Source organism: Chrysochloris asiatica, unplaced genomic scaffold (genome assembly GCF_000296735.1).
Source record: "Chrysochloris asiatica unplaced genomic scaffold, ChrAsi1.0 scaffold00045, whole genome shotgun sequence".
Classification (NCBI taxonomy): Eukaryota; Metazoa; Chordata; class Mammalia; order Afrosoricida; family Chrysochloridae; genus Chrysochloris; species Chrysochloris asiatica.
This window is the reverse complement of record NW_006408563.1, coordinates 15,142,677-15,162,785: the sequence shown is the minus strand read 5'-3', so window position 1 is coordinate 15,162,785 and position 20,109 is coordinate 15,142,677. Positions and strand designations below refer to the sequence as shown.

The 20,109-nt window shown below is 38.4% G+C and overlaps 1 protein-coding gene across 2 annotated transcripts in view; it reads right to left on the bottom strand.

Annotated features, from left to right (window-relative positions):
- The window catches only part of SF3B1 (splicing factor 3b, subunit 1, 155kDa), a 46,384-nt gene extending 28,037 nt beyond the window's left edge, over positions 1 to 18,347 (bottom strand). Inside the window, exons 1-6 of one of the 2 annotated variants that reach the window (XM_006862010.1) lie at positions 18,278 to 18,347; positions 8,145 to 8,311; positions 6,551 to 6,655; positions 3,889 to 4,003; positions 1,964 to 2,043; positions 433 to 603 (exon numbers count right to left, since the gene is read on the bottom strand). In XM_006862010.1, coding sequence (XP_006862072.1) covers positions 433 to 603; positions 1,964 to 2,043; positions 3,889 to 4,003; positions 6,551 to 6,655; positions 8,145 to 8,311; positions 18,278 to 18,305 — 666 coding nt within the window. In that variant the 5' untranslated portion in view covers positions 18,306 to 18,347. Of the gene's footprint in view, positions 1 to 432; positions 604 to 1,963; positions 2,044 to 2,250; positions 2,404 to 3,888; positions 4,004 to 6,550; positions 6,656 to 8,144; positions 8,312 to 18,277 lie in introns of those variants that run through there. The other variant, XM_006862011.1, reaches the window with a different exon arrangement.
- Between the last annotated feature and the right edge of the window lie 1,762 nt (positions 18,348 to 20,109).

Genomic DNA, 20,109 nt, shown 5'->3' with positions numbered 1-20,109 from the left:
AGGTGAGAAAATGTAGGCATTTATCTTTGATGGTTTCTATTTTGAGGGAATAAGCAAAAGCATCAACTAAAAGTGAAGAAGGAGCTCTGGTATTGTAGTGATTACGAGCAGGAGAAAGATGAGGCTTTCTGCTCTAGTAAAGATTTACAGCCTCGGAACCGACTCCAGAGCACATCACCACCACCAGACTTCACCAGAAGCTGAAGTATGACAATATAACGGAGTCCTCTAACTGATTCAGGAATGCAGTAGCAGTGCACAAGTGAGGCATGTGATCAGAGGCTTAAGTTATTCATCTAGAAAATGAGGAAGATCACCACAGTATATTCATCCTCCACTATGTGATGCACCTACACGTCTAAACTGAATATTCCAAAAGAAACATACTTTACTGAAAAACAGAATTTTGAAATAATAATAAAAAGAAATTACCTCTGCCTGGTCCCAACTTGACAGCTTTTTGGGAGTGGCACCAGGAGTCTGATCAGCTGTCTGATCCCAACGCCGTTTTCTTTTTGATGGAGGCTGGGATGCTGACGCTCCATTGACGACTTTCAGTTCTCCAGCTTTAGCTTTTTCTGCTAGTTGTTGCCTAATTTCTCTCTGAAAAATATGTGAATAAGCAGTGAGTATTTGTACTTCAAATGTTTTCAATGTTATTTTTTGTCATTAATACAATCATTTCTATTTACCATCATAGTTATGCTGGTCCCCTTCCCTATTTTCCTGCTCATTCTGTATCATCAGCCTTCCACATATGTCCAATAAACATACGAGCAAGTACAGAACTTTTAACATAGATAGGTCACCCAACTTTGTGTACAGGTAGTAAAATTAACTATCTTCCATCGTGTTATCAACAATGAAGAACCAAAACAACTTTAAAAAGCAGTTTTCTTTAAAATTCATATAAGTAGCAAATAAGAAAACTATATAACAAGATAAAAGCATGATAAAAAGGAAAACAAAGTTATTCTGACTTACAACTATATAAACATTATCTTGAAGAGTAAGTCAAAAAGCACTGTTATAAAAACCTTTTGATTAAACAAAAATATCAAAATGTGAAGCTATTGTTCCTCGACACATCCTCCCACCTAGGTCTCTACACTTCTGAAGGGGATGTTTCCCTGATTCTTTTCCCAAAGAATTCTGTGCTCTTTGCTTTACACTACATCAAAAATAGTAGCTTTGGCATCCTTGAGGGACTCAAATTTTATTTCTTTTCAATGATGAGTTTTGAAAACAAGAGTCTGCAGGAGCATAATCAACACTGTAGAGTAAATGGGGCAAGGTTTCCAATTAAATTCTTGTAGGCAGTCTTTGTTGTGATTGGGGCAAAAAATCCTCAGTTCAATTTTTCTTAAAACTTCTTCACAGTAAGTCCCTATCACTGACTGTCCTGTTCCTCTGAAAACATCGACTGAAGGCTAGCCTCTTTGGAGTCTCAAAGTCACCATAACCTTCTTAGCTAACCTCTCTGCCTTGGAACCCATGAAGAGGTTAAGACAAGTGTAGTACTGAGAACCTGCATAAAATTACGGAGGCTTACTATTAAAACAAAAGAAGTAATCTCTGTATGTCAGGAGGAATCCTTCAAAAATTACCACCAATATCCATACTGAATTTTACAGGAGGATTAAGAATTTTTCAAGAAATAATTTATTTGAATTTTCCCTTACATACAGGTTTCATAAAATTACTATCACCATTACCTCTCTCCTGACCCTGCTCTAAGATTCAAAGGTTTATACACATATGACTGGAGCCGCAGACAAAAAATAGACGCAGAAATATGAAAAGTTTAAATTGGCAGTGATGGAATTTTGAATATGGTTCTTTATCAACTTTTATTAATATTATAATATTACTTATTCAGCAAATTACATAAAAACAGGAAAGGCTAGCAGTCTCAACTTTCTTTACATTCTTTCACAACCATTAAAGAAGCAGATTGACATACCTCCTCTTTAGTTAAATGCTGTTCTCGCATTACATCCATGTAAGTCCTGGCATTCATTTTGGGATCAGGGGTCTTCCCTCCTGCAGAAAAGAACAGCAACAGGACAAGAGTACAATAAATAAAGGATAATTTGGTTCTGCTGATTTATCTGCCCTGCTCTAATATTATGTTATCTCATAATCATTTAATTTATTTTTGATGGAAAACTTTAATAATTATACATCTTACTTTTTATTGAGTTTTGCTGATCAATTTAACCTGTTTGAACACAAACATATCTACAGCAGTTTAAAACAAATATTTAATGCATATAAAAACAAAATGACAGCACAGTTTAGTCTTCAGAAGTGATGGGTTCCTGGGTTGCTAATCCGGAATACGTACACTTTCGTGCCTTTGTCTCCATCAGCAGTTCTGACTTCAAGCAGCAGAATAGAAGCCTAGAAAATTATCTCTTTACCATTAGTAACACTTTGGAAAGATATTTATATTCAAAACATTACCTGTTGCAAGCTGTTAAAATCCTGACTACAAATAACTACGCCTAGATAAGTTCTTCATACAATGTTCTAAAACAGTCATAGACTAGAAAATCTTTTTAAAATATACCTATAATCTTATTCTGATGCTATGTGACTAAAAAGGGCTTCATGAGTATTTTTTTAAAGCTTTGTTGACCCAAAAACATACTTTTAATTCTTAGAAAGTATAAATTACAACTGAAAACATAGTATGTGAAATATATTACTTCTACCAGTTATTATAATGCACACGAAAGAAAAATGGTGTACACACATATGTCGTAGTCTCTTGGTTGAAATTTCAGAATTTGCGTTACAAAACTCAAAATATTTTAAAGAAGCCCAAACAGTATATAATAAGATTCAGAGGCAAACTATGCTTTCGAAATGTGATAATTAGCTATACCCGTAGTATAGCATCATCGTAATTTAGTAAAAACAAAAACAAAATTCTAAGACATTTCCTATACTGAAGATCATGCCCAATTGGCAGTGTCATTCTTTCTGACACTAGCTCTGATTAAGAACTTCCTTTGGAATACTTTTTCACCATAATCTAGAGAGGATGTGTTGAACTGCACCCTTAAGAATGCAGACAGGACTGGCATATAGCAGTACTGCTGTAGGAAAGAAATTAAGGACAGTTAGTATGGGCCTGTGAATTCTGACATACATGTTTAAATCAATTACAATTAAGCAAGTAAAAAAAAAAGAATATCCCTACTAATTCATGCAGGCTGAAAAGTCTAATTTATAAACCTGCAGCAGACTCTAATTTTAAGAAACAGGCACCTAATTTTGATTGTGAAACTCACTCACCTGAGGAAAGCTTCCATCAGGTTCACTATTGCCCCTTGTGCTGAGATGCACACTAACATTAGCAAAACAGACTCCAACTATTAAAAATATCAAGTCTTTGATATACACTTTTGCTTCATCTTTAAATATGCTTAAAGCAAAGTAGGTGCATTTACTAAGCTATATTTTAGAGCAACATGGGGGAAGCTCTAATGTGAGTTAGAAAGTCTCAAAAATAACAATCCTAAAAATCTAGGATTCAGAATGAAAACTTTCAATAATTGGAAAGCAATTTGAGCAGAAACACACATTTGTTCAAAGTATAGAAAGCGTACCCAAAACAAAAGTAAAAGAAAAACCTTTAACCCTTTGCGTTTCTATGGCATTGGCTCATTATTTTCTTGTCCTTCTACCTGGAAAGAAAACTTGCATTATAAAGATGAAGAATATGGCATCTGTGACTTCAACCAAATCTATACAAATCTATAATAAGGGGGACTTTTTAAAAAGAAAAGTAAATTCATAAGCATGCCAAAAAAAATCAAAGGGCTAAAGACAATTTAACACAAATTTCTGAATACTTATAGAAAAGTGGTAAAGAATTACCATCTGCAAAAGGATCAAGACGCTCTGGGGAAATTATCATGGTCCGCCTATGCTTTTTGTACTCATCTTCCCGGTCTGCAATCTTTGGAGGTCGGTGTTCAGCAAAAGGATCATACTGAAAAGAAGCATGTCTCACTTAATCCTTTTTAAAATAACCAAACAGAATATAATAAAAATAAGAACATTGTAAAACATGGGAAAATGTTTAACAAATGCCCACTAATATTCTCTATCCTGGTGTGGCACTGTGGGCTAATGCGTCAGACTGCAAAGTTGTTTGAACTGCAAAGGTTGGTGGTTCAAGCTCACCAGTTGCTCCTTGGAAAGCCTATACAGGGTCACTATGGGTTGGAATCGACTCGACGGCACTTAACAACAATAATCTCTATCATTTTACGACTTTGTTGTTGTTAGGTGCCATCGAGTTGGTACCGACCCATAGTGACCTTATGCAAAGCAGAACCAAACACTGCCAGATCCCAGGCCAACCTCCTTACTATTGCCACGCTTGAGTCCATCGAGGCTGCCACTTGGCCAATCCATCTCATTGGGGGTCTTCCTCTTTATCTCTGACCCTCCACCTTACCAAACATGATCTCTTTCTCCAGTGACTGGTCCCTCCTGACAATATGGCCTCCAGGGAACACGCTGGCTGTTCTTCCAAAAACAGATCTATTGGTTCTTTTGGCAGCCCATGGCACTTTCAATATTCTCCTCCAACGCCATAACTCAAATGCATCAATTCTTCTATGGGGTCTTCCTTATTCACTGTCCAGCTTTCGCATGCATATGAGGTCACTGGAAATACCATGGCTCAGGTCAGGCACACCTTAGTCCTCAAGCGGACATCTTTGCTCTTCAACACTTTAAAAAGGTCTTGTGCAGCAGATTTGCCTAATGCACTACATCGTTTGATTTCTTGACTGCTGCTTCCATGAGTGTTGATAGTTGATCCAAGAAGAATGAAGTCCTTGACAACTTCAATCTTTCTCAGATGATTAAAATGTTGTTTATTGGTCCAGTGGTGAGGATTTTGTTTTCTTACGTTGAGATGTAATCCATACCGAAGGTTGTGCTCTTTGATCTTCATCATTAAAGACTTTAAGTCCTCTTCACTTTCAGCAAGCAAGGTTGTATCATCTGCATATCGCAGGTTGTTAATGAGTCTTCCTCCAATCCTGATGCCACGTTTTTCTTCATATAACCCAGCTTCTCAGATTATTTGCTCAGCATACAGGTTGAATAAGTATGTTGAAAGAATACAACCTTGTCGTACGCCTTTTTTAATTTTAAACCATTCAGTGTTCCCATGTCCTGTTTGAACAACTGCTTCTTGGTCCAGGTACAGATTCCTCATGAGCACAATTAAGTGTCCGGAATACTCATACTTTGCAATATTGTCCATAGCTTGTCATGATCCACACAATCAAAAGCCTTTGCGTAGTCAATAAAGCACAGATAAACATCTTTCTGATATTCTCTGCTTTCAGCTAAGATCCATCAGGCATGAGCAACGATATCCCTCGTTCCATAGCCTCTTCTGGATCCGGCTTGAACCTCTGGAAGTTCTCTGTCAATGTATGATTGTAGCCATTTCTGTATTACCTTTAGGAAAACTTTACTTACATGGGATATCAAAGAGATTGTCCAATGATTTCCACATTTCGTTGGGTCACCTCTCTTTGTAACAGGCACAATCAGTTGGCCAGATGGTTGTCTTCCAAATTTCTTGGCAAAGGTAAATGACTGCCTCCTGTGCCGCTTCACTTTCTTGAAAGATCCCAATTTTTAGCCCATCAATTCTTGGTGCCTTGTTCTTTGCCAATTCCTTCAATATACCTTGGACTTCTTCCTTCCTCTTGATCATATGCTACCTCTTGAAACGACTGAACATTAACTATTTCCTTTTGGTACAGTGACTCTGTATTCCATCTTCTCTTGATGCTTTCTGTATCATTCAATAATTTGCCCAGAGAATCTTTCAATAATCTTTCAAGTCGAGGCTTGAATTTTTTCTTCAGTTCCCCCAGCTTGAGAAATGCTGAGTGTGTTCTTCCTCTTTTGTTTTCTGATTCCAGATCTTTGCACATTTTGTTGACTTTAGCTTCTCGAGCTGATCTTTGAAATTTTCCTGTTCATGACTTCCTCATTTCTTCCATTTGCTTTAGCATCACTACACTGGAAAGCGAGTTTCACTGTCTCTTCTGACATCCATCCATTTTGACCTTTTCCTTCTTTCTTGTCTTCTCAATAACTTTTTGCTTTCTTCACATATGATGTTCTTGATGTCATCCCACAACTCTTTTGGTCTTCAGTCTTTAGTGTTTAATGTATCAAATCTGTTCTTTAGATAAGCTCTAAATTCAGGTGGGATATATTCAATGTCATATTTTGGCTCTTGTGGACTTGTTTCCATTTTCTTCAGCTTGAATTTGAATTTGCATATGAATAATTGATGGTCTACTTTATATGACTAAATGTTAATAAAGTATAAGGCATAAGAAAATGAGATACATGTCCACATTTCTATAGTTCATGTATACTGAGATAGTTATTTTACAAAATAAACTAAGCATCATTTCTAATTTTCTCAACTCAACACTGTAAGAACTAAGGCAGTTACTTTTCTTTAGCTGAACAGAACACGTTCAAAATTAGTCACCTGTTCTGTCGACTGTGGTATATCATTAAGCAATGCCACCGGAGCATTATATCCAGGCTTCTTCTGACCAAGCAAACTTGTAGAGGATGAATAGTCATCGTCATCCTGCAATGAAAACCCCCCAGAAAGCCACAAACAAAAATGTTAAACTGGAAAATTAGAATATATAAAGACTCAAAATGAAATACTGTTAGCAATACACAATGACAATTATGTCTAGACCCTCACTTATAAAACTTGCAAATGCTATTAAATTTTCTTTCTACTTTAAGATACTATAGAAATTAGATTTAGTTCTATCTTTTTAAAATTATTACACAAGGAATGCTTTCTGAAAAAGTCAAGTAAAACAAAGTAGATGTTGACAGTTCAAACGCACCATCCACTCCTCCAAAAATGTTTACGGGGTTCGCCTATGAATCTGAACCCAGTAAACGGCACACAACAACAACATGGAGGAGAAAAACCTGAGCACATTGATTTCCTTACAGAATGAACTATGAAATTTGTTTTCAAATTTGGCAACTAAAAAAAAAAAGAGCTCTTATTTAGAATTTTCTATTTGTAACATAATTTAAAAACCACAGAAATAGTAAAAAGTACATTTTAACATATGTACAAGGGAGCTTCACAAAGTTTGTTGGAAAATGCAACTTAAAGATAATTTGGAATTTTCCTACAAACTTTTAAAGTTCCCTCATATTTGTGTCCCTGATAGTATGTTTAAATAGAACAATGCTATAGTATGTCACATTAATAGTGTAAAAAGTACTTTGCTGGTGAATTCTCAAAATATTAACACTGTGTAACTTTTATTAAAAATCAAAATGTCCCCTACAGCTTTTTAAACATATAGCCATCTTTTTAGAGTATGAGAATCCAAAATACTAGTCCCTGATTGGCTTCCATAAATCTTCCCTTTGGGACTGACTTTTTCTCAAAGCAAAACAAAACAAAATGAAGCATAAAAAGTAAAAAATACTGGTTAAAAATTTTGAATTTTATGTATTTTGTAAAATCAAAAAATGACCAGTTTAATAATACATAAAGTAAAGTTAGTTTGTCTATTACTGACTCATATCAACATAGATATGCATTTTTCCAAATGTGGATGCTTGGGATGTTCTCACAAAATACGTGGAATATATAAAAAAAAATTTGAGAACTGTATTTTAAAATGAGAGGTAGTCATCCTCCAGAGCAACTGAAACAGATATAAAGGTCTATGAATATCAGTTAGCAAAAACTATCCTATTCATACTAAAATGCCAGAGGGAAAAAAACAGCATCTAGTACTAATCAGAAATCAAAAGTTATAAAGACATACGTGAATTCACAATCAAGTCACTTCTCACATGGGCTACTCTAGAAAGAATTCAATAGTAGGGATTTACTTTATATTGGTCAATGATTTTGCTGGTGTTTACTGGGTAAACAATCTCATCTTTAACATAAAGATTCAGAACTGAGTACTTCTGGTGATTACTGAAGCTTAAAGGATACCTACAGAAATTTTATCTCACAAAAAAATGCTTTTTTATTTCTTGATTTCACACACACAAAAAATGCTTGTCTTATATAATCTTTAACTTACATCTTCAAGTTCAGTTGCAGCAATTGATGTCACGTATCCAGCAAATCTGCTGTCACTTCCACCATATATTTCCTGATCATAATAACCTGTAGAATCAAGGCCGACTCCTTGAGCTTCATCAAGGGCAGCCTTCTTGCCTTGAATTTCTCTTATTTGTGCCTCAATATCTATGAGAAAGAAAATAATGTTCTTATTTTCCAGAGAATTCTCAACATAATGCATTTCTCTATAAGGTATAAGCAAAATATTCTAAATACAGACAATTCAATATAAACATTTTAGTTTGTATAACTATTATTAAATTACTGATTTTAAATACATTTCCCTATTTTAACAGATAACAGAAATGTACTGAAGAGCTTTCTATCCCATCAACTACAAATTGTCTTTTACAACTACCAACCCACTTGGTATGAATGGGTTACCAATGTTAATTTGTAAGTTAAGAAATGATTTCTAAACCTTTTCCCAACTGAAAAAATAGTATGTTGAATAGGGACCCAAAATCACATTCAAAATTAACCTCAACTCTACCAGAAATATAAAAAATAAAGAATACTATGGAGATGGTTCTCAAATTCATATTTAAGTGTAAAGAGAAAAAAAAAAAAATCACACCCAGATTTTGTTAAAATGTCGCAGAGTACATTTTAATATAGGTACATAGAATCTAAGTTTCTGCATTTCTAACAACCTCCAAGGTGATTAGAATCACAATGAATAGTAAAACAGTAAAGAATGCAGTCTAAATTCTTTAGCCTAGAATTTAAACCCTAAACAATTTGGTTCCAATCTAGCACCAGGGTAGTTTTGTGATAGAAAATCTAAGCTCTGGAATAAAAAGAATCTGCCTTTAGAAAATTGCTAACTGATTTAACCTCTGTCTCAGTTTGCTACAAGAAACTTTTATAAGGATTGAGTAAGGAAATATGAAACACACTGAAGTACTCAATGAACTCTTGCCATCTCTCTCAAAGGTCTGACATTTAGGAGATGTACACCTAGTATATAATAAAGCATTAATTCCTCTCAACTTCTATATTCAAACATCCTCTCAATTTTTTAATTTTGCAAGCATCATGCTAACGGAAGAGTCATGAGGGTAAACTGTCTGGATTGAGGTTTTTCTTATACTGGTATTCTTATTTTAAGGTGGAGTCCTGGTGTGGCACTGTAGGATAACTGGACTGCTAACCGCAAGGGAGGAGATGCAAACACATCAATCACTCCTTGGAAACCCTATACAGGGATGCTATGAGATAGAACCAACTAGATGTCACTTAAACAAGAATGTATCATTTGTATGTAGTCGGTTGTTGTTGTTGTTTAGTGCCGTCGCATCAGTTCCAACCCATAGTGACCCTGTATAGGGTTTCCAAGGAGCAGCTGGTGAGCTTGAACTGCCAACCTTGCAGTTCAAACGGCTTTGCAGTTTGGCGCATTAACCCACAGTGCCACACCAGGACTGGTTGGTTAAAAAACTAATGTAATACATTTCATATTGTTGCCATCAATATAACATATTGGGAGACACACTAAAATTTAAGCCCTTTGTTATATTTCCTTTCCATGGATAACACAAACTACACCTAATATATGATTTCAGATTGTACTCATGCCTAGTGCCAAGAATATTCTTTGTGCTTCCCTTTCTTGTGAGACCCAACATTTTGATTGCAGAAGTTAGTGGTGGGAAAGTCTAAGAATGAGTTTTTATTGGCCTCTCCCCCTTTCCTCCACACTGTGGGATACTCTAAAGACAAAGGAAAGGTGTTGCAAGATATGACCTGAAAAGAAAAGAAAAGATGGCGGAACCAACCATGAATGCCTATAGATTGAGACATACCAATCACAATATGGACTTTACTTAGAACCTGATTCAAGCATACTAGTATTTTAAAACGTTTATAAGGCAAGTGACAAAAATGGATACTGATGGGATAGTTTCTATTAGTTTTTAGGTGAAATAATGGTATTGTGATTACTTTAAGTTCCTCCACCTGAGATACAAACAATGATACATTTATTAGTAAAATGACAAAATGTCTTGAAATTTGCTTCAAAATACTGGGAAGGATTTACGTGATGAGGGCAGAACAGTTCACAGGGGTGCTTTCCACTATTCTTTATTTTTGTGTATATGTGCAGTTTTTAATTACAAGAAGGATTTTGTGTTTTGTTTTATTCTGTTAAGCAACCCTGTATAGGGTTTCCAAGGAGTAGCTGGTGAGTTTGAACTGCCGGCCTTGCGGTTCAAACCAACTTTGCAGTCCCATGCATTACCCACAACGCAACACCAGCACTCCATTCCCACTCATAGTAACCCTGTATAGGGTTTCAGAGGAGTAGCTGGTAGGTTTGAATAGCCAACCTTGGAGTTCAAACCAACCTTGTGGTCCAGTGCTTATCCTACAGCACCAAACCAGGACTCCATGTTGTTGTTGTTATGTGCTGTGGAGTTGGTTCCGACTCATAGCGACCCTGAACAGGGTTTCCGAGGCTGTAAATCTTTACAGGAGAAGAAAGCCTCATCTTTCTCCCATGGAACAGCTGGTAGTTTCGAACTGCAAGGTTTGCAGCCCGATTCGTAACCACTATGCTACCAGAGCTCCTTACCAGGACTCCATAGTTGCCTTTTAATGTTATGAAAATGAGCCTCATTTTCAAATAAAGAATCCAAACTCTACTTGGAACAAATGTTTCAACACAATCACCATTATTTGTTCCATGTAACTTTTGAATCACTGAAAGACTTTGGGCCTTTTCTTGCACTAAATTCTAAGAACCAAATTGGTAACTCCTGTGCCTTCCAACTTATTTACAAATTCAACTTAAAGACACACTTAGGAACAGATCTCATGCCTACACCTGAAAACTCACCCAAAAACAGACTTTACTTTTTCATTTACTTAATAAATTTGTTGTTGTTGTTCAGTGCCGTCAAGTCGGTTCCAACCCATAGCGACCCTATATAGGGTTTCCCAGGAGTAGCTGGTGAGCTTGAACTGCCGACCTTGCAGTTCAAATGGCTTTGCAGTATGGTGCATTAACCCACAGCACCACACCAGAACTCTACTTAATAAGTAGTGTACTACTTTTATAATCAGAAGATGATCAATGCTAAAAATTTTTTTAATGTTTTCTGACATAACCACCAAGTATTTTATCTTTCATTTGAATTTGGCATCAAAAGATAGTACTATAAAACCAACTGGAGAATCTTTTAAAAGATGGTAAATATTTAGCTTGTTATGAGTTGTACAGAGGAATTACCTAATAAGGTCATTCCAGCCATAGTCTGTAACTCCCACAAAGTAGCTCGGCAGGACTAGGAAGGTGAGGTGCTTGTAGGGATCAGACATCTTGCTACTTATGCAAATAAGGTTGAAACTTGTGATGGTTAAGATTGTGTCAACTTGGATGAGCCATGATTTTCAGTGGCTTGGCAGTTATGATGTAATTGTTCTACATTTTGTGATGTGTTATAAATTCTGGTGTCTATATGGTATGGCACTGCAGAATAAAGCACTGGACTACAAGGTCGGTAGTTCAAACTAACCAGCTGCTGCTCCTTGGAAACCCTATACAGGGTTGCTATGAACCAGAACTGACTCAATGACACCTAACAACAACATGCCTGTGGTATGGCACTATTTGGGAGTAAGTTGTCTGTCATGTTAATGAGGCAGTTAGGTGGGATGTAATTTGAGTCACCACCTAACTCAAGTCACACTCCACTGTTGCTCACGTAAGGGGAGTTTCCATGAAGTTATGGTCTAAATCCAACATATATGAGTGCTCTGGCAAAGTTCTTCTTGCTCTGGATCCTGTATCCAGTTCTTCATCCATCCATCTGTTCTCTGGTTCTTGGTACATGAGATCATCTAACTTGATCTGCTAGCTTCTGAAGCTTTTGAGACAGCAGCCTGTGGTCTGATCTGCAGCTTTAGGGTTATCTGCCCCTGCATCTACATGAGTCAGAAGAAGCCTCCAGCTTGACACCTGACCCATGGATTTGGAACCTGCCAGCCTCTACAACTGCAGAAACCATTTCCTTCATGGTTTGTGAGTTCTGTTAGATGTTGCAGTGAATTATGTAACCCAAAGAGAGGCGTCTTGGTGTGGCGCTGTGGGTTAATGCGTCAGAATGCAAAGCCATTTGAACTGCAAGGTTAGTGGTTCAAGCTCACCCTATACAGGGTCTCTCTGGGTCAGAACCGACTCAACAGCACTTAACAACAACAACAAAGATGAGAGAGTACTGAGAGGAGGAGGAGGAGTTGTTAATGTCAGAGATGATGGAGTGGTATAGCAGTGTGGAAAGTTGGATATGTGGGACATCATTAATATGTGCCTCATAGGAACCAGCTTTCTGCTGATTCTTCTAAAATGAACTATTTAGTAATGTAAACTAAGATCAAAACAGGAAACTAAGATAAACCTATGCCAGGAATTAAGCAGAAGGTCACATCTGATGAAACTGTTTAACTGCTCCCCAACAATTTGGTTACGAATCGGGCTGTGAACCTTAAGGTCAGCGGTTCGAAACTACCAGCCGCTCCGCGGGAGAAAGATGAGGCTTTCTACTCCTGTAAAGATTTACACCCTCGGAAACCCTGTACAGGGTCGCTATGGGTCGGACCCGACTCGATGGCACTTAACAACAACAACAACATGTTTCCCTAATGCCTTTTCTCTCTATGCCCAGATATTGCTAACCACAGCTGACAGCACTCCTTCTTTTGTGGTGAATTATTTTCAATGGACCAATCATTGTACATTATGTTTCAGAGGCACAGTCTTTGGATATTAATCCTCACTGACACCTTTTAGCCTGGTCTCTAAGTGACATCTATTCTTATACGGTTGAGCAAGGATTTCTAAAATGTAAAACTTCTACAAACCCACCAGCCACTCCTTGGAAACCTATGAGGAGTACTAATGCCACGGCACTTAACAAGGAGTTGAAACCAACTTGACAGCACTTAACATAAACAATGATAAAGCAATTTCTAATTCCATAGGAAAAAAAATATTTTAAAATCTTTAAGCAGATGTGACTATTCCCTTTTATTTTCACTAACAACCTTCATGTTTCTTGTTGTTAAGTGCTGTCAAGTCAGTTGCGACTCACAGCAACCATGTATTGGGTTTCTGAGGAGTAGATGATAGGTTTGAACCAGAGACCTTGTGGTTGGCAATCCAGTGCTTATCCTACAGCACGACACCAGTCTTTAAAATAAAAACAATTATTCTGAACAAAGGAAAACAAAAACCTCAGAAAGACATAGAACAGTAAAACTATATCTATTCTGGCCATTCCTCAAAGATTATTGGGAAAATCTTTTTCAGCTTTGTGATACCCCAAAAATCTAATTCAAAGGACAGCAACAACAAAAACCAATATACAAGGTTTTCGGGTAATACATTTTTTCTCTTCCAAAACAGAATATCTACTTCTTCCTTGTTTGCCAAAATCACAAGCATCTGAAGAGAGCTGTTGGATGGCAAGATTATGTACATTCATAACTGTATACACGTGGCACAATATACCATGCAGGGAAGTCCAAAAGATTATATCTGAACTGAATATATCCAGCTCTTTTATAATTTTAATCCTGGAAAGTATGAGCCACAAGGACCAGGGTGTTAAGAAGGGGAGAGGGAGAGAGACAGTTTTAAAGCAGATATTAGAATTACTGACCCTAACATCTAATTAGAAATTAGATATCTAAATATTAGAAATGTCTAAATATCTAAAAGGAATGATTGCAAGAAAAAACAGTATTCATTTGACTGAATGAAGGGAGCAGCCTGTGAAAAGAACCACATATGATGGTAAAATATCCTATTTCAATTGGACTAACGTATTACCTCAGAAGATGCAAGTACAAATTACTGGAACAACCATTATTTTAAAAATAAAGTTTAAAAATTTTTATTAAAAGACACAACAAAAGAAATGTCTACCAGTCACATTATTTAAAATAATCTTCTTTACTTAAAAAGCAGCACGATTATGGACAACTCTGAAACAAAAATTAAACATTTTAAAAGCTGTTTCACAAAATTTTCATGTCACCAAAACCCAAAACCCAAACCTACCGCAATCGAGTTGATTCTGACTCACGGAGACCCTACTGGACAGAAAAGACAAGCTCCACAGGGTTTCTGAAACTCAATCTTCACTCAAGAACACAGTCTTATCTTTTTCCCATGTAGTAGTTGTTTTTAAGTGCCAGCAAGTCAGCTTCGACTCACAGGAGACTCACAGGACTGTATAGGGTTTCCAAGGGGGGTGGTGAGTTAACTGCTGACCTTATGGTACTGTGTTTATCCTATAGCGCCACATCAGAATTCCATGTAGTGGTTGGTGTGTTTAAATCACTGTCCATGTGGTTAAGACTTTCTCTTATCACAGTGAGGTTCAAATCCAATCCTCTCATCTCAACTACAACAGATTAGGATGGATGCTCACTGTACCTTTCAATCATCCTTCACACTGCAACCAATGACTTCCCGAAAACAAGAAGTAACTTAATAAACTACCTGGAATAGGAGAAACAAGCTGCCTTTGAGTCAATTCATGATAATCCCACATGTCAGAGTAGAACTGTACTTCATGGGGTTTTTAATGGCTGATTTTTCAGAAGTAGATAACCATCTTTTTCTTCCCATATGCCCCTGGGTGGACTCAAACCCCTAACCTTTCTGTTAGCTTTTTAACAGTTTTGACCACCCAGGGAAAGGAGAGGTACACTTTATTAGATAGACCACTGGAAACCAAAGTCAAACCTATCACACTTTGTAAAGCTTTCCATAATCTAATGCTAACCTAACCGTTTTTCCTCTCAGCTCAACAGGTTCCCAATAATGAATAAGTCCTGTTTCCCACCTACTTCAGCCAAACAGTTATGTCCAAGCCTACCCAATCTGGGCTGCTAACCTCAAGGTCAGCAGTTCAAAACTACTAGACATTCTGCAGAAGAAAGATGAGGAGGTTTTCTGCTCCAGTAAAGATTTACAGCCTCAGAAACCCTATGCAGGGTCACTGTGAGTTGGAACCAACTCCCCCACACAGTATCTTCAAGGTCAGCTTAAGTGCACCTTTCTATGATGCTCAATCAATAAGTCCAGTATAAAGTAGGGTCTTACTAAATATTTGAGCATTCATTATGTAACAGGTAGTAGACATACCAAGGAACAGTTCCTATATGATATTATTTCAATTAAGTGGAAGAGAAAACCTTAATACAATAGAATATTCTAAGTAATGTAATATTTATACTGTACAACGGTAGTGAGGTTGACCTAGGATCGGGCAGTGTTTCGTTTTGCTGGGCATAGGATCGCTATGAGTGGGTACCAACTCAATGGCACCTAACAACAACAACTATAGTCAAGTCAGTGGTTCAGGTCCACTAGTTGCTCCTCGGAAACCCTATATAGGGTTGCAAGTGACTCAACGAAACTTAATGATATCAACAAATAACCAAGAGTGTAATTCTGCATCTAGTGATTGCTTAACAAGTGAAAACAGAGATGGACCATGAAGGACTAGAGCTCCCTAGGAAACTGTCAACTGGAAAAGAGCAAGAAGCTATACAAATACTATGTGTATGTTTATTAAACATTTATCACTCCATCTTATTTTAGGAACCCTGATGAGACATTGGGGTCTATAAGTGTTGGGTTGCTAACTGAAAACTTAGACAAACCCACCAGTCACTCACTCCTCAGAAGAAGGATGAGCCAATCAGCTTCCATAAAAGTTTAGAACCTCAGAAACCCTGTGAAATCATTACACTCTATCCTAAGGAGCTCTGGTAGCGTAGTGGTTACGAATCGGGCTGCAAACCTTAAGGTCAGTGGTTCGAAACTACCAGCCGTTCTGCGGGAGAAAGATGAGGCTTTCTACTCCCATAAAGATTTACACCCTCGGAAACCCTGCACAGGGTCGCTATGGGTCGGACCCGACTCGATGGCACTTAACGACAACGACAACGATATGGTCACTGAGTTGGCAGTGACTTGGCAAGTAGGTGGGTCTTATTTAAGAGTCCAGCTACTACATTGCTGGGCTCCTGGTTAGTACTGTAGGATCAGCACAGAACTGTGAACCACAAGGTAGGCAGTTCAAACCCACCAACTGCTCTTTGGAAACCCTATACAGGGTTGCTATGAGTCAGAACTGACTGCATGGAACTTAAAAACAAAAATTACACTGCTAACTTCTTGAGGGCAGCAAATTTATCTTCATTTTTTATACTGTGCAGAGTACAGCAGGGCCTTGCACACAGAGGATAGTTGGATGTTAAACTGAATTTTTAATACTTTTTTTTGGTCATCATTTAATTCACATTGATGAATAACCCCAAAATAGAATGAACTGCTCTCTTCTACTAGCCAAGACTTATAGCTGGGTTTCTAAAATGAAGGAAAATGACTAAAACCTTACTGATGTTCTTGTCAAAGGTTCTCTTATGATGAAGATACCAACAAATAAGACATTGAAGCTACTAAATGAATAATAATCTACTTCTGAGTGAATACAATGGCAATGTACATTTTCTAATTATTTAACAAAAGGTATGGTGGAGACATTCTAAAATCTAGAGAAATGATACTTTGGACTAAAGCAGTGTTTAAATTCTGGAACTTAAAGATAATACTAATATCAATGATAATTCATCTGCAAACTTCTTAAATTGCAGAGACATGGACTTCAGTTCCTCCAAGTGGACAATAATATTCACAGTCTAGTCCCGAACGACCTAGCCAGAGGCATCTTTTATTTCCCTGCTTGAACGCTCTTTTCCTGTTGTCACAGCTGACTTCTGAAAACACAGTTAACGTTCACATCTCACTACCGTGTTACAAGATACTCTCTCAGGGGCACATCTACCCTCATTGAAAACTGACTGCTCTTTCCAGACATCACCTCCTCTTTGAAAAAAACTTAAACATAATCACTTCATTCCAAAGACTCCTGGAACCTATTACTTGTACTTCTATTTAAGAATTGGTTCGGCCTCATACAAAAATATATATGTCCTTTTCACGTTAGATCGTAAACTGTGACCACCTCATTCTGTGTTACCTCTCACAAACTAACTCCGAACTTCCCACACTGAAATAAACCAACGAAACAAACGGTGTGTGAAATACAAAGTGATTCGCTCTCTTGGAAGCCTCTGTTTTAAGAAAAATTTGGATTCTTTATCAGAAATCAAGGAATGCAGTTCCAACTTCTCTAGCTTCATCATCTTTTCTGAAAAGGGACCCTATTTCCTCTGAACCTAATACTCACCAATAGACTACAGTCTATGCCAATTTTGTATATTCAACTAGTTGGAAAGCTTCAGGCATCAGTAATATTAACGTGCCGTCACCCTCTCTTCTACCTGCTCCTCTAATAACCATTCGCCATAGAAAAAGAGTAACATTATGCCCAAATACAAGAAAACCAACTATAACCTAGACACACAAAAACACACATTTTACCCAAAGTCCGGAATAACGGGTATCGACTTGCTGCTGCCTGAAAAGGGGTTGCCGTATTCTAGTCTTTCCGACTTTCTTACGTGGCAACTAGACTGACAACAACGGTTCCCACAGGCCACAGACTTTCCTCCCACGCCCTGGGCGGGTTAACCAGTGAACACGAAGTGCACCCGTGTACAGTAAGTGAGATACGCAGGGTCTCAATTGTGCTTACTTCCTAATCTGTACTGAACAATATGCCAGGTGAAATTTTTCACTAGATTAGTAAATGAACACAAGTAAACCCGTGGATACACTAATCGTTGGGTAATCCAGCCTGAGATGCCTGTTTCCGACTCCTACCTCTGGAGTCGCCGCTAGCAAGCCGTTTAAGCGAGGGCCTCTGGTCAGAGAAGGCAACTCGGAAGCAACAGCACCCAAGCACAGAACAAAGCGCCTGTCGGTGGTGTACGAGTAGGACGCCATTACATAGGGCAGTGGCCTGGGCCGCTGGCGCCGAGGCACGACGCAGACAACGAAGCGCAAGCCCGGCCCCCTTCCAAAAAATACACGGGAAGAGGCAAAAATATAATACAGTCTTAACAGACTCAGCTGCCGAAAAGACAGGTAAACAGAGGAAGGTAGCTTACCTTCGTGAGTCTTAGCAATCTTCGCCATTTTGCCCACTCGAACACACAGACGGAACTGGCGCTCCTGAGAACTTCCGCTCGCCGCCGCCTACACGGAGAAAAACAGCTGGAGCCGCTTTCTGCGCAAGCGCCAAACGGGAGCGCGCTCCGTCGGGTGACACGTGACAGAATAGCCGCCTAGATGGAATAGAGAGGTGCATTGTGGGTGTGGGAGGAGCCAGGATTGGCCCCTGAGGCGCCTTTCTTAGAGATCCAGTAAAAGACGGGGCGAGCCGCTGTGTCCTTACCTCTAATTTTGCCTTAGAGCAGTGACTTCCATGGGACAGTTAAGAACAGACACTATACAGAACATAACGAGTTCTGTTGGAAGAAACCTTAGCGGGCCTTCAATCCCCTTTCTCCAAATTCACCAGAAGGTGTGCCAGGACTAGAGAGAAGTTTGCTGTAACATCTGCCTCGAGTACTTAGTTATAGAAATAATAAAAACAGCCTCGTCTTTCGCGCTGTAACTCAGGGTTTTTGTGGGTTTTTTGTACCTGCCTATCATTTGGGTAAGTTTTATTTACAACATAATGAACCCAAACATTACTGAATCTTATCAATAGCCCAGTAAGGAAAGTTTTTGCAAATCCCATTTAATAAATGAGACAAAACCTAGGGAGAGTGTACATAAATTGGTCAAGTTGCACAATGTTAAGTTGCACAGCAGAACCCTAGCTAGCTACACTGCCTTTTAATTTTATGAGTTCCTAGAAAACGATTGATTTATCATCAGCATTAACATTGATGAAATGCCTCTAAATTTTTTTAAAGTCCTTCCTTAATTAGATCTTTTAATTGATGAGAGTATCTCCTCTTTTCTTCGTAGGCATCAGTATACTATCATAACCTGTGTTCTCACATTTGCCCAGCACAGTGGTTGTTGTCAAGTGCCATCTAGTCGGAACCGACTCATAGCGACCCCATGCACAGCTGAACGAAACAATGTCGGATCCTGGGCCAACCTCACTACCGCTGCCACACTTGAGTCCATCAATGATGCCACCTGGCCAATCCATCTCGTTGGGGGTCTTCCTCTTTTTCTCCAACCCTCCATCTTACCAAGCACAGTGGTGGGGAACCTTTATTTCTGTCAAACTTTATAACATTATTTGCCGACCATACAAAATTATTAACTTAAAAATTAGCCTGCTATTGGTCAAACATTTATTTAAGCTCACCAGCTGCTCCTCAGAAACCCTATTACAGAGTCACTATGGGTGACAGCTGACTGGACGGCACTTAACAACAATAGCAACAAGTGTGACAGCTAAGGAGTGCTGGTGTGGTGCCATACGTTAAACACTCAACCTCAAGGTTAGTTTGAACTGCAAGGTTGGCAGTTCAAACTCGCCAGCCGCTCCTGGGAAATTACAGGGTCGTCATGAGTTGGAACCGACTTGTTAACACTTAACAACAATGTAATAGCTGCAACTGTGGTTGCCTTGTCAGGGCCACACCAAACCATTTCCCAGGCTTTGTCCTGGTGTGGCACTGTGGGTTACTGCTCAGGACTGCAGAGTCATTTGAACTTCAAGGTCAATGGTTCAAACTCACCAGCTGCTGCTTGGAAACCCTATACAGGTTCGCTATGGTAGCGTAGTGGTTACGAATCAGGCTGTGAACCTTAAGGTCAGCAGTTCAAAACTACCAGCTGCTCCGCGGGAGAAAGATGAGGCTTTCTACTCCCGTAAAGATTTATACCCTGGGAAACCCTGTACAGGGTCGCTATAAGTCGGAACCGACTCAACGGCACTTAACTCAACGGCACTTAACAACAATGGGTCTAAACC